The sequence below is a fragment of the Schistocerca nitens genome, chromosome 3, assembly GCF_023898315.1.
Source record: "Schistocerca nitens isolate TAMUIC-IGC-003100 chromosome 3, iqSchNite1.1, whole genome shotgun sequence".
In the NCBI taxonomy this organism is placed as follows: domain Eukaryota; kingdom Metazoa; phylum Arthropoda; class Insecta; order Orthoptera; family Acrididae; genus Schistocerca; species Schistocerca nitens.
The window spans coordinates 711,288,333-711,302,721 of record NC_064616.1 but is presented as its reverse complement, the minus strand read 5'-3'; the positions used below and the strand labels follow the sequence as shown (position 1 = coordinate 711,302,721).

General features: G+C 43.2%; 1 protein-coding gene across 10 annotated transcripts in view; it reads right to left on the bottom strand.

Annotated features, from left to right (window-relative positions):
• LOC126248683 (F-box/LRR-repeat protein 2) overlaps positions 1–14,389 on the bottom strand; it is a 295,973-nt gene that overhangs the window by 76,234 nt on the left and 205,350 nt on the right. For 5 of the 10 annotated variants that reach the window (XM_049949950.1, XM_049949954.1, XM_049949953.1 and 2 more), the window contains one exon: positions 12,292–12,375. The exons of the other annotated variants lie outside the window; for them this stretch is intronic. In XM_049949950.1, the coding sequence (XP_049805907.1) occupies positions 12,292–12,375 (84 nt within the window). The remainder of the gene's footprint in view (positions 1–12,291; positions 12,376–14,389) is intronic. 10 annotated transcript variants of the gene reach the window in all.

Sequence of the window (14,389 nt, the reverse complement as noted above, 5' to 3'; positions counted from 1 at the left end):
CACAAACTATCGAAGTGTCTTTGAAACTCGATGGCGCAAGTTTTTCATCTGATAAGTTTCGTCATCTCTTCACCTCATTCCATTTTGCAGTGAATCGGTGTTGATGAGTAAGCGAGGTCCACGTGAGAGAGTCCTGCTTGATGAAAAGTCGTCGCGCTGACTATGCCAGGAAAGAATTATCTACGTCAGTTTTGTTGTGTATAACACAGTTAACAAAATTTGGCTCTTTCAGCTACATTACTGACCATACCAGTTGGTGCGTAAGATCATTAGCCCTTCACTCCAACACATACACAAACAAGACTCATTAGCAAGTTTTGGGAAACCTAAAATACAATTTGAGGTCCCTCCTGATCTGTGAAGTCATCTTATATCAACGTTACTCATACGGAATCACACGTGTAGAGATTCAGGGAAGAAATTTTTGCACTCCACTCTTCGCTGCAGTACCTGAATGTACACGGCAAGAAGAATCGTAGGTTTTGTTTCAGATGATTGAAGATGTATAGACATCTCTGCAGGGATGAAGTGAAGACACGCTTCAATTAAGTCACAAAGCGGTCCTGCATTTTATCAACAAATGTACTTTAGTTCTTAAGTTTTGTGTTAATCTGCCCATTGTCTGCAACAGAGCTATGAAATCTATCACAGATGGATGGGTTCCCGAACTTCAATTAAAAGGTGAAGGCACAATGCTTCGTTTATAAATGTTACACTCATACGAGGTGTGTGTGTGTGTGTGTGTGTGTGTGTGTGTGTGTGTGTGTGTGTTTGGGCGCCCATTTCTGAAGGTGAAACTGGGACTAAGATGCTGTCAGTAGAGTGAAGGCAACGAAAAGCAGTAATTAGGCAATACAGGATACGAGGAATTTAATATAGGAAGTAAGAAGATTCCAAATTGGAGGGGAAGGTGACATCTCTTCAATCTCAATATTCTTTGCTCCCTACGTGAGTATAAAAGAAGTTACGCTTCAAGTATATGGAACTCGCGAACTGTCAACCGCAGCGGGCGCCGCCTCTCCCGCGCCGTTCACCGTAACGGCGCTAAACTAACCTAACCTAAAACCCTGGGGCCGTTTGACCCCACGATCTTCTCCGCACGGGGACAACCTGGACGTGCTCGATATCGCTCTTCTCAAGGGAATCGAGCAATTCACGATCGACGAGACGCGAAACGTACTGTCTTCCGACCACGTATCGGTCATCTTTGGCCTCGATGTGGTCGGAGCTTCTCTTCCAGAGAGCCATCAGAGCTAACGCAGGCTGGACACCGAGCCCTTTCGGACGAAAGCCCTCGAGCTCCTCGAGGACGCGCCAAACCCCACGGAGGTGTGGGGAGACGCCGCCCTAGCATTCTTCACCCGAAGAATACTCCGAGCAGCAGATGAAGACACGCCGAGACATCGCCACGGGCCACAAGACTTCTCGCGTCAGCTACCGTGCCATATTTGGTCGCGATCACCGATTCGTGAATGGCAGCTCACTCGCCAACCAGACACGAAGCGCCGCTTAAAGCGCATGAGACGGGAAATTAAGACAGCAGTCGTGCAACACCGGAACCAGGACTGGGCAGACCTTGTGTCTACGCTCAATCCGGAGGACGGCAGTGCATGCAGAAATGGTTCGAATGGCTCTGAACACTATAGGACTTAACATCTGAGGTCATCAGTCCCCTAGAAGTTAAAACTACTTAAACATAACTTACCTAAGGACATCACACACATCCATGCCCGAGGCAGGATTCGAACCTGCGACCGTAGCGGTCGCGCGGTTCCAGACTGAAGCGCCTAGAACCGCTCGGCCACAGCGGCCGGCGTATTGCATGCAGGGTGGTAAAACCCTTCCTACGCCGGCGACAGCGAATACCGTCCTTACAGGTCGGGAGCGACTTCGCCAACGAGCCGGACGCGAAAGGCAGCGCTCTGGCTGACGCATTCGCAGCGAACTTTACACCGGTGGCCGACGTCATCGACGAGGAGCACATACAGCGGGTCCACGAGCAACTACGAACCTTCGGCGCCGCGAGGGAGGAAGGCGACGTTATCGAGCCGATAACGGAGGAAGAAGTTGCTGTACAGCTTGACTCGATGAATCCCAAGAAGGCTGGAGGCAGCGACGGCGTCACAGACCTCCTGCTGAAGAACCTTCTGCCGGGAATACATCGGCCACTTGTCGATGTTTTCAACGAGATCCTCCGATCAGATGTCTACCCCTTTGCATGGGAACATGTGGATGTCGTGGCCATTCTGAAATCCGGCAAGGACCCACGCCAGGTATCCAGCTACCGACCCACCAGCCTGCTCCCGTCCCTCTAGAAGGTTTTCAAGAGGCTGTACGCGAGAAGACTGATGCAGCACATCACCCAGGAGGACATAATCCAGGACGAGCAGTCCGGGTTCCGGGAAGAACATGCCACTTCCCACCAGCTCCTGCAGGTGGTAGAACCGGCGATGAGAGCACTGGAAACAAGGGAATTCCCTGGGGCAGTGTTCCTCGACGTCTCCCGACGGTTTGACTCGGTGTGGCACGACGGTCTCGAGTTCAGGCTTTTTGAACATGGCATACCGACATCCCACGTGACGCTACCGCGGTCGTACCCGTCGGAACGAATCTTCCACGTGAGGGCCGACGACGGTACGTCTATGGATCTGCAGATACGTACTCGGCCCCTTGCTGTACTCCGTGTACACTGCCGACGCTCCGAACATGGAAGGCGTCGAACTGGAGCTGTACGTGGGTGATACAGCCCTGTTCACTCGCAGCATGAACGCCCAAGTGCTGAGAAACCGCCTCCAACGCGGCTAATGGGCAACAAAGTGGTGGCTAAACTTCAACACCCGGAGACTCCTGCCGCCAGGGCTTCCGCCAGTCGAAATCCTGGGAGAACCTATCCCAAGGAGCGGGACGGCGAAATACCTAGGTATTACCCAAGACCGCAGGCTTACCTGGAAGCACCACATTCGTGATGACAAAGGGAGAGCAATAGGACGCCTTCGCGCCCTGTATCTGCTACTAAACCCGCAGTCGTCGTCGTCACCGCAACACGGCATCACGCTATACCTAACTTTGGTTCGCCCACTGTTAGAGTATGTGGCCGTGGTCTGGGGACAAGCTGCAGATGCTCACATTGTGACTCTGTAGCTGATACAGAATCGCGCTCTGAAGCTTGCCCTGCATCTTCCGAGGCGCTATTCGACGCGCCAGCTTTACGAGGACACCGGGATCCTGCCGCTCCGAGATACGATCCGCGCCACCGCCAGGAGGTTCTACGAGAAAGCGGACGACTCCTGCAACCGGCTCATACGAGGACTGGGCCAACAACCACACCACAGGCCAACCACGCGTTGGCCTGACCTGCTGAGGGATTAAGTTTTACTAATCCCCCAACAGAGTGTTTTTACTTTATCTACAAGTATCCACCAGCAAGGTCGAACGAAGAAGCCAGGTAATATTTTCTCTCCCCCTTAGGAACTGCAGGAATGACAATTCTGTCTAAACTGTACCATCTCGAGCCAAGGAACCGGCTCGTCATATAGCGTCAGTGTCAGTAGATTTTATCATCACCTTCCAAAAGCCCTGGGAATTTCTTGATACGGAAAGGCGGAATCGCATGGAGCTCCTGAAATGACGTTCTGAAATAAACTTTCTCTTACAAAACTCTATCTTTTTACTGAAAGTTTGTTCCTAGTAAATATAGCGTGCCTCCGGTGGCTGGAAAGCGGCAACTAAGGGATAGTACTAGCTATTGCTTGTGACTGGTCCTCAGGGAGGTCGCTTTTAATTGATACAAATGTGGCGTTGTTACGATAGGAGGTGGTATATAATCCATAATTTACTTTCAGCAGTCACATTCCCAGGAAATTTATCCGAACGAAGAAATATTAGTGTGTTACGTCACATTGATGCCAAGAAAATTAGAAACGGTTCACAAGTTCTTATTACTCGAGGATAGAGAAATAATTCGGCTGTGTCCTTCCCGAAGAAATCATTTTGTTATTCGCCTTATCTCTAGCAATACCAAAGAACTTTCCGTAACTCGCATTACCAAAGGGGGAGAGGGTACTTTACGCCCAACCTGAGAAAAATTTAAAAAATGCAGATTTCGTTATCCCTTTATAGAGATATATGCCTATGTAAGGTGCTGAACACGAAAAAACTGAATATGACTCACTGGGGAAAGTGGCATCCACTACCAGTACTTAGAGTTAAATTTTTGGCTTAAGTTTACGTGAATCATTTAAAATATTTATGTAATCAGGTAGGATAATTCATTAGAAACAAATATTTTTTAACATTTTAAAATATAAAGTAAATGACTAGATTACAATATTTTCAAAATATGGGCATAAACTCTCTTCCCCCCCCCCCCTCCCGGATTAACGGAGTTAATCGACTTGACTTAGGAAAAAATCGCGAAAAACCGAAGTCTGGTTTGTCTCGCAAATGCTAGTTCCGTTCCGTAACCACTGCGCTACCTCGTCAGAGAAAGAGCAGTTCTTCTAATTCAGTAAGGTTGTATAACCGTCTTGAATTAACAAAGTTTAACAAACAATTGCTTCGATTTTCCACATCCTTAATTCAAAATGGTTCAAATGGCTCTGAGCACTATGGGACTTAACATCTATGGTCATCAGTCCCCTAGAACTTAGAACTACTTAAACCTAACTAACGTAAGGACAGCATACAACACCCAGTCATCACGAGGCAGAGAAACCACATCCTTAATTCTGAGGTATATTATTACTTCTTCTTATCTTGGAAAGCACCATCATTTAAAACTGTACAGACTCAAAACTTTTATCTTCAGCATATGATCTACACAAAATTACAAAAAAGTCGTCTATTACAGTTGCACATTACTCTTAGGATAAGTATTTATGTGATAAAAGTATTCTCCTGTTCTTCGTGACAACCACACACTGGCTGCCAATTTTTTTAACATAAAATGGAGAATAAATACGGCAACTAGGTTCTACAAAAGATTTCCATAGTCTACCTCCATCCTACACATAATTTATCAATTATAGCTTTTTCCCGTAAAATGATATTTCTCTCAGGTCACTTGTTCTGTCAGCAGTAATAATAATTGTCACTCCAATAGGTCCCACGGTATCATCCATATTCACTCCACCTCAGTAAATTTTAAAATACGCAGTTATAAAGCAATCTTCTCATTGGTGTAAGGTGCAAAAGAAATGTGAAACACAGTTGCTAGGGAAGCAGACATTACCAAGAAAAGAAGAAAAAGCTCTCATAGACTCAATGTATGTATTTCATCAATTTTCATCGTCAGTTTCATTATTAAATAATTAACGCAAGCTGCCGAAGTCAATGAGATTATTTCATATCGAGAATGTGGATAAGGATGATTTTAAGTATATTTTTAGTAATCATAATATATCTGCTATTAAAGTGTGCGTTTTAACTGCACAAACAGTCCCAGTAAAAAAAACTGTAAACATGTTTCTTTATCTCTTAGATTATCATGAAACAACTAGCATGCCTTACCCTAGGCAAAACTTACTTTCCGTAGCAAGGAATTACAGTATGTATCTAATTCAGTATTATTAGCGTCACTACTTTAAAATGTATTATTTTGTTAGTGAGCAATAATAGTTTAATGAGGCTTCCAGTTTGTACACTGGCATTTGTTACTGTTAAGAAAGTCATCGATATTAAATGAGGAAAAACTGAACAGCCATTAGGGCCAAATTAACCTAAGTAAGTGCAGCAATAATAGCGGGATATGTCAAGCGTAAGTCTAGAACAAATGAAAATTAAGCTCTGACTGTAATGCAGAGAACAGAAAAAAAAGAGACCTGCAGTACACTAACATTCTCCATAGCATACTCTAATCCTACAGACATATTTTTAATATCATACAGAGTTGACTGAAAGAAGTTTAAAGGACCTTGCCTCAGAAATCAAAGTTTCAAATGAGCTCATTCAATTGCGCCCATTACTGTGCCTACTACAAAAAGTTTGAAACGTATTTGGGTTTTCCTATTAGACAGTTGGTATAATAATAATTGTTGAACCAGATAGGTTAAACTCGTGTTTTTGTGTCTGAACAAAGTTTCGTAAATGTGAGGAATCTCCCATAAGAATTTCAAAATGCGAACGACAATGACAATTCCACGTTCTCACTGGTGTCAAAACCTCTTTCTGAAAAAAGGTTGCGAAAAAAAAGACGCCAACTTCAAATATCAAGCATCTTGACTATTCTGAAATTAAAATACATTATTCTGCATCGATCAAGTGATTAGAATTCTGAAACCTAAGAACAATCTGCAGAACAGACGAAAAGAATAATTCTGCCACAGAATCGAAACATCTGTCATCAGCCGAAACAACAGCGCCACCTATGACGGCACAAGACCGCAAATATTATATTAGCGAGATTTACTTTGTAGGAATTTATCAGATAAATAAGTACAATATTTTACCACAGCACTGATGTATTGCAGTGTGACCAAGAATAATTTATAATGAGAGAGAGAGAGAGAGAGAGAGAGAGAGACGGACCGGAATTCTGAAGACAGCGTGTATGAATGTATGGTGACGACGCTTAGAACGGCTTCCGCAATTTATGCACTCTCGTGTCACAAGAAGAGGACATATATTTCATTTAATGTTTTGACTTCCGTTCGCTGAATGCGGGACTGTCTACTGTTTTACAGAGTATGAAATGTATAGTACGAATTTCGCTACCCATTCGAGAAAATCTGACAAGCAAACTTAAAGTTTCAACAAACCACAGTTTTCTCTCGATTCATATATAATTTACGCAGTGTACACTGCGATAAAGAGTGTAAACTTTTGAGTAAGGGAGAGTAATGTACCTGCCCTCATGGTCACGAGAGACAGAGCACAAGTGACTAACGAACAAGGAGACTTAGTAGTACGATATTCCACTTGTATTCGGGAGGTAAAGTACGGTGAAGTACCACATTCTGGCCGCATAAGGGCCAATCGAGCATGAGCGACCTCCGTGACATCCTCCGCCAATGGCGTAATTGGATGCGGTAGGGAGGAGCATGTGGTCGGCACACTGCTCTCCCAGTCGTTATTGTGTTTCTTGACTCTGGAATTGCCACTAATCGTTCGAGTATATCCTGAGTTGCCCTTACGAAGCTGGAGAAAGGAAAATTCGCTGGCAATACCGGGAATCGAACCCGGGTCTCCCAGATGGCAGTCAGACACACTGAAGACTCATCAACAGAGGGAGTTTAAATCCCTGTTTGGTTAGATTGAGATTTATTTTGATTCTCCTAAATTGTTCAAGGCGAATGTAGGGCAGTTTTCCCGAAAGGTCACGGCCGATTTCCTTCCACATACCTAATGTGTGTTCCATCTCTAATCACCTCGTCGTCGATGGGATGTTAAATCCTAATCAGATTTCCACAAGTGGCTGACAAAGACAGGCAGAAAAATGGCCGAGTCTGTTTCAAAGAAACCTTAGTCATTCGCCTTCACTAATGTAAGGAAGTCACGGAAGACTCGTGCAAGGTGTTGTCAGAGAGTTGTAATCATCGCTTCGAAATAAATAAAATTATGTAATGAACGTTTTGTTTGTTTGCAGGTACCGGGTGGTTGTAATTAAAGTGCGGCTACTGAAAGTGATCGAGTGTGACCTGTAATTATCGTATGGTAGCGAAACTTGGTAGATATTCTATTGTGTTAATGTGGATCCCATTTACACTGGAAAAATAATAGTTCCAATTTTTGGCCACCAGGTGCAAATCTGGTGCTGTGAATGCAAGAAAGACATTAATAAATGTTCCCATATATACTGGATTAGGAACGGGACATGGTCAGAGGAAGTCATAAAAGTGAGAAAGGGATAATGGTCAATTTATTATAATGGTCAATTTATTATTATCAACCGCTTACACAATTGTTCAACACGGAGATGTCGACGAGATGCCGTACAGCGCCAGATTTGCACATGGTGGTCAAAATTGGAACTAATCTTTTTCCAGAGTAAATTGCTTCGCTTGGCATATCTACCAAGTTCCGCCGCCATACGATAACTGCAACTAACACTGGACCTCCGTGAGTAGCTTCACTTTAATTATAGCCAACTTATAGCCAACTGGTGCTAGCAAGATTTGTAGACAGTGCATAATGCAATTACTAGCGAAAACTGACACGGGTGAAGATGTACGAGGAAAAGGCGGGAGGGAGGGAGGGAGGGAGGGAGGGAGGGAGGGACATACGGTAAGTCCCTTGCGTGGGAAAAATGTTCTCGAACGGACCCTGGGTACTTGCTTCAGTCCTGGTTCACACTGAATTCTCCGTGCCACAGTGCCATGACACACCGCTAGATAAACCAACTGAATATGGCGCAGCTCTTTAATAAAGTGGGATATCGTGCTGTAATTCCTTTTCTGTATTTGAAGGTGAACAACGCTCCAACACACTATGGTGAATTGGTTGAACTGTTCGGCAACAATGTACCTTCACATGACAATGGGGTTCGGTAGGCAGACGCTTCCAGTATGGTGAAACGAGTTTGCATGGAGAAGAACGAAGTGTCAGATTCTCTCTCTGAGAAGAACAGGGAATCGCCCTCGTGCTAGACGACCGGCGAACAACAATGGAGGCGACGTCACTGACCAGGTTTCTACATCTTGCACTTTATTCAAAAACACACAGCAGCAGAAATGTTGCAGCTGTGTCAGATCAATCCAGATGTCTTCCTCATATTCCCAACCACCATGGATAAGTGAGGAGCCAACCAAGCAGTGGAAACATGTAGCTTTACCAATGCCGAAAAAGGCGAAAACTCTACCGTCAGCAGGCAAGGTGATGCAAAGTGTTTTTTGGGACTGCCATGGTGTAGTGCTAACAGATTAAGCTCAAAAGAGGCAAAAACCCCGAGGAGCATAATACCGAAAACTCCAGTCGAGATAATGGGAGACTGTCAAGGTGAAGTACTGCGGGAAGCTGTCCAAGGGGACATTTTTGCTCTGCGACAACGCCCTAGTTCATTCTGCACGGGGCAAGTCACACAGTGACTTCATCTGAATACGCTGCAATTCACAATTAAGTGCCTGGCAGAGGGTTCGTAGAAGCACGTTTAAGCTACTGCTCTGCCGTTCCACTCTCGAACAGCGCACGGAAAAAACGAACACTTAAAACTTTCCGTGAACTCTGATTTCTCTTATTTTATTATGATAACAATTTCTTTCTATGTAGGTGAACGTCAACAAAATATTTTCACACTCGGAATAGAAAGTTGGGGATTGAAATTTCGTGAGAAGGTTCTGCCGCTGCGAAAAACGCCTTTGTTTTAATGACTGTCACTCCAATTCGTATATCATATCCGCGGCACACACTCCATTATTTCCCGATAATACAAAACGAGCTGCCCTTCTTTGAATTTTTCCTCTTTCCCTGGATGAAGATATCGTTGCCGTTTCCAGAACAATGACAAGGTGATTATCCAGGCTGTATGTATCCTGAAAAGCCAAACTGCGGACTTCCACAACTAAGGGCTGCGCCAAGTCATCCACCATTGGCAAAAATGTGTGTCACTCAAAGGTGAGTATGTGGAAAAAGACCAACACTTTCACGAAGTTTCGTAGTCACCGATTCAATTGTCTTCTTCTTGGAAGTGATACACGAAACTTAATGACTATCCTTCGAAGGTAACAGCTGGACGAAAGCATTTTGCACGTGGCTTTTATAAAGAATCAAATAATAATCAAGCCATTAGCCGCAGTAAACAGGTATTCTTGACAACGGCGTAAATTCATGTCACTTACATGACTTTAAAGCTCTGTTTCTTGGCATTTTCGGGGCATACACTGCACCAACCTCTCTAGTTAAATCTAATCGAGAAAAGTTACTTGTCACAGACTGTACATACCACTCTTTAGAGCTTCATACTTTCGCGACATGAATTCTTTCTGTGTTATATTGAGTAAGAATTGTATATATAATTTTTCGTAATTGCCTTCACTATGTGCGTGGGCAATGGTTTGAGATCATGGTCCAAAAAATTTAACGTTTTTGAATATTCAAACAGACTGATTACAGAGTAGAGAAACACGTCACCTCTGGCCCCTATCAAGTCACTAAATTTAGGCGACATTGCCCCACAGTATATTGAAAGACAGCTTTATTACCGAAATGTGGGTAAAATTAATAAAAATCGACGACCACTGTCATCTACGTGTACATGCACCCCACGGTGCGTAACGGATATTACCTGAAACTTTTACTCTTCCATTCCTGGATGATGCGCGGGAAACAGTGTACACGCGTCGTTCATCTCTCACCCATCACCGGTGTAATCACTGTTAGCGTGAAATGTGCTGCGTACAGGATAAACGGATAGTGAGTTTTTAGAATTACTTATCGAGTCAGGGCCTTGGATTTGTATAAGCAGCCCTTCGTGATGCACGGAAAGAACAACTGTTGCTTTGCCTCCATGCAAGCCTAATTTCTCCTATTTTGCCGTCAAGATCATTACATTAGATGGTATGGGAGGAAGTCCTATTTCTTGGGTCGTTTCGGGACGTTTATGACCAAATTTTTAGAAGTTAGGGTTTGCATCCTGCGTCTTTTCTCTAGGGTCTCCTCTCGAGTTTGTAAAGAGCTTCTTAGGAGGATTTGTGATGGCTGAACAAGCGTGTTACGATTGAGTGTTTTATAATGGATCTCTTTCGTAGATGATTTCGATTATCATTCCTTCAATGAATTTCCATCTCGCATTTGAGAATTCCCCCACACAAATGCAATATGTAATTGGTGTTTCCCACTATCACTCTGATAGGTCGCAGTAAAGTATTTAACGGATTTTATTGACACTACAACACAATACGCAAACGATATCAACGATTTTTGTCAACTAGTTGATATGGAAATGCATTTAAAAAAAAATTCACGCAAAAGTATTGTTATTCAAAGAACGTCCATAAACCAACGAACAAAGCTACTGGACATGTGCCGACGACACAGTAGTCGCTTCTGTGATACGAATTATGTTCAAATATTAAACAAATAATAAAAAAAGGACTGGCTATCTAGTGCAAGTGGAATCGTAGCCTTCTGTGAAGTTGTGCATAGTCGGCATCAGTGTAAGTATTTGTGTCAAATGCAGATTATAAAATATCGGTTGCCAAAACTAGAAGTAAATATGCGAAATAAAAAGTGTAGATTTACATTCAGTGGATGAAAATTTCTTTATGCATACTTGCAATAAGTGTTATACAAATCCTTATGTAAATACAATGAAGGCTTTCGCAACGTATGTTAGCTCCCGTTAAATCTGTCAGGCTGAGAGGTCAGTGTTTCATTTCCCCGCGGTCGGGTGCGAAACCTTACTACGTATGAACTACGGCGGCTTTCAACACGTTTGCTGATGTGATCGTTTCCTCAGCAGCTATGTAACTACATATTTGTTTATACACCAGACGCCTTTTATAGTGCTGCAGTGATGATATCTATTGATCCAGACGCTTTTTGCCTTTTATTTTAAATGCATTTTCAGCGTGTGTTCTGAAATAGCATAGGCAACTTTTAGTATCGATATTATATATTTTAAAAAGGTCTTGTGTTAATTATTTACCAGACTGCCAGCGAAGAGTTTAAATCCATAGTGCACACGTAACAAACTCCGAACAAAAAACGAACCATTTCGATGGAAATGTCCCGAAAAGTTTCGTAAATAAGGTGCAAGTGCGCCTTTCGACCTAGAAACAGACACAGACTGAGAATACAGGAAGAGCCAGAAAATGCAAAACTGACCGTGACTATCTTTTCGTTTATGTAAAAGATTTGGACGTCTTCTGTATGAAATCTACGACCATAATTAAAAACGAAACTGTATGTTGTTTCCGAACACCCATCACAACGCTTTCCAAATTGAAAGGGTTCGGGATAACAAATGTCGTCATTGCAGCACAAACACAAAGTGCCTTGTTTATGAACGAATACCTATCCTATATTGAACTGATTTCGCATTACAGTTTTTAACGCTATTTCACTTCCCTGCATGTTACGCTTGGAATGCCACGGTACTGAAAGCTAATGAACGTGTAGATGTGTAGGTGGATTACAGTGAGCCCTTACGCTAGGAAATATGCAAAGAGACTGTACAACTAAAACAGCCTGCTAGTAATTTTAATCTACGGAATTTAAGCTTGAAAACTAATAGGCTGCCCTGTCTCGTGGAATACCATTGTACGGCAGGTTGACGGAAACGACCTGTGCAAACTGTCAAGCTTTAAGCAAAATCCAAGCAATGTGAGTTTCAAGCGAGGTTAGTTTGCTGAGATGTACCTGTATGTAGTTCTGCTTCATTGTACACACACAGAAATTTGGTGGGTGTTTCTTGAGGGGCAGCCACCACCGCCGTGCCACACCCTGCGTAACAAAAAGCAACAGCCTCCCCACTATAAGGATATTACGTCACACAGCAAACATGTACCTCCAAGTCAACATTAATTATTATTACTTTCTTTCAGAAATTCAACAGCAAAGTAACACTTCTGTAGGCAATATTTCAATCGACATCTGAAAACTGGAGAAAAAGCACCAATCTGGTGAAATGAAATTAATATTGACACTAGAATAACAATGCGCCGCCATTTTAAGTAATAACAATAGCGTTATTTTTACCTAGGGAAATTTTAAAAACGATATTTTACCTATGCTGAATATCAAGCAGCAAAGTGCAGGAGCGAGAAGGCGAGTTAAAACAATTACAACGGGCGGTAATTCAGTTTTGCCATTTCAGCTTCAGTAATAAAGTTATAATGCCGGCTGTAAAAAAGTGACAGCGAAAAACCAATTATTCCAGATACACTGGCAGTATGTACCACGCTCTCTTCGTCCACCGGAGCCAAAGCATTGTCGAAAAACTCGCCTAGGTTCGTGCCATGGTCCTTAACTTACGAAAGGCATTCGATACTGTTCCGCACTGTATTTCAGTGAATATAACCGAGATTTATAAGGCAATTTCCGACAGATGTAAGGTAATTTCAGGAGTACCCCTAGGGATTCTTATAGAGCCGTTACTGTTTACAATATACATTTATGATTTAATGGATAATGTTGGAGGCCATTCACGGATAATGATGTTGCCCATAGGAAAATTGCTACACTAGAAGACGATAGCAGGAAGGAGAATGACCACATAAAACTAACTGCAGGAAAAGTAGATTCCAAGTTGAGATTCATGGGAAGAATCTTAACAAAATGTAATTCGTCTATGAAAGAAAGGGCAAACAAAAAACTTGTTCGGCCGATTCTCGAGTATTGCTCAACAGTTTGGGACCTTACCAGATTGAACTAATAGAAAAGATAGAGAAGATCCAACGAAGAGCGGAGCGTTTCGTCAAGGGATCGTTTAGTTTCAGTAGAAGACACTAAGAGAGAGACGTTGTGCATTACGGACAGGCTTACTGTTGAAATTCCGGGAGTCTAGAGTCTAAGTCCGAAGAAGAGTCTAGCAACATACTGCTTCCTCCCACACACATTTCGCGGAATGGCAAAAACAGAGATATTAGAGCTCGTATGAATCTTAACAGACAATCATTCTTCTCATGCGCCATTCGTAACTGGAACAGGGTTGGTTGTTTGTTGTGGTCTTCAGTCCTGAGACTGGTTTGATGCAGCTCTCCATGCTACTCTATCCTGTGCAAGCTTCTTCATCTTCCAGTGCCTACTGCAACCTACATCCTTCTGAATCTGCTTAGTGTATTCATCTCTTGGTCTCCCTCTACGATTTTTACCCTCCACGCTGCCCTCCAATACTAAATTGGTGATCCCGTGATGCCTCAGAACATGTCCTACCAACCGATCTGTTCTTCTAGTCAAGTTGTGCCACAAACTCCTCTTCTCCCCAATCCTATTCAATACCTCCTCATTAGTTACGTGATCTACCCATCTGATCTTCAGCATTCTTCTGTAGCACCACATTTCGAAAGCTTCTATTCTCTTCTTGTCCAAACTATTTATCGTCCATGTTTCACTTCCATACATGGCTACACTCCATACAAATACTTTCAGAAACGACTTCCTGACACTTAAATCTATACTCGATGTTAACAAATTTCTCTTCTTCAGAAACGCTTTCCTTGCTATTGCCAGTCTACATTTTATATCCTCTCTACTTCGACCATCATCAGTTACTTTGCTCCCCAAATAGCAAAACTCCTTTACTACTTTAAGTGTCTCATTTCCTAATGTAATTCCCTCAGGATTCACCCGAGTTAACTCGACTACATTCCGTTATCCTCGTTTTGCTTTTGTTGATGTTCATCTTATATCCTCCTTTCAAGACACTGTCCATTCCGTTCAACTGCTCTTCCAAGCCGGCCGCGGTGGTCTAGCGGTTCTAGGCGCTCAGTCCGGAACCGCGCGACTGGTACGGTCG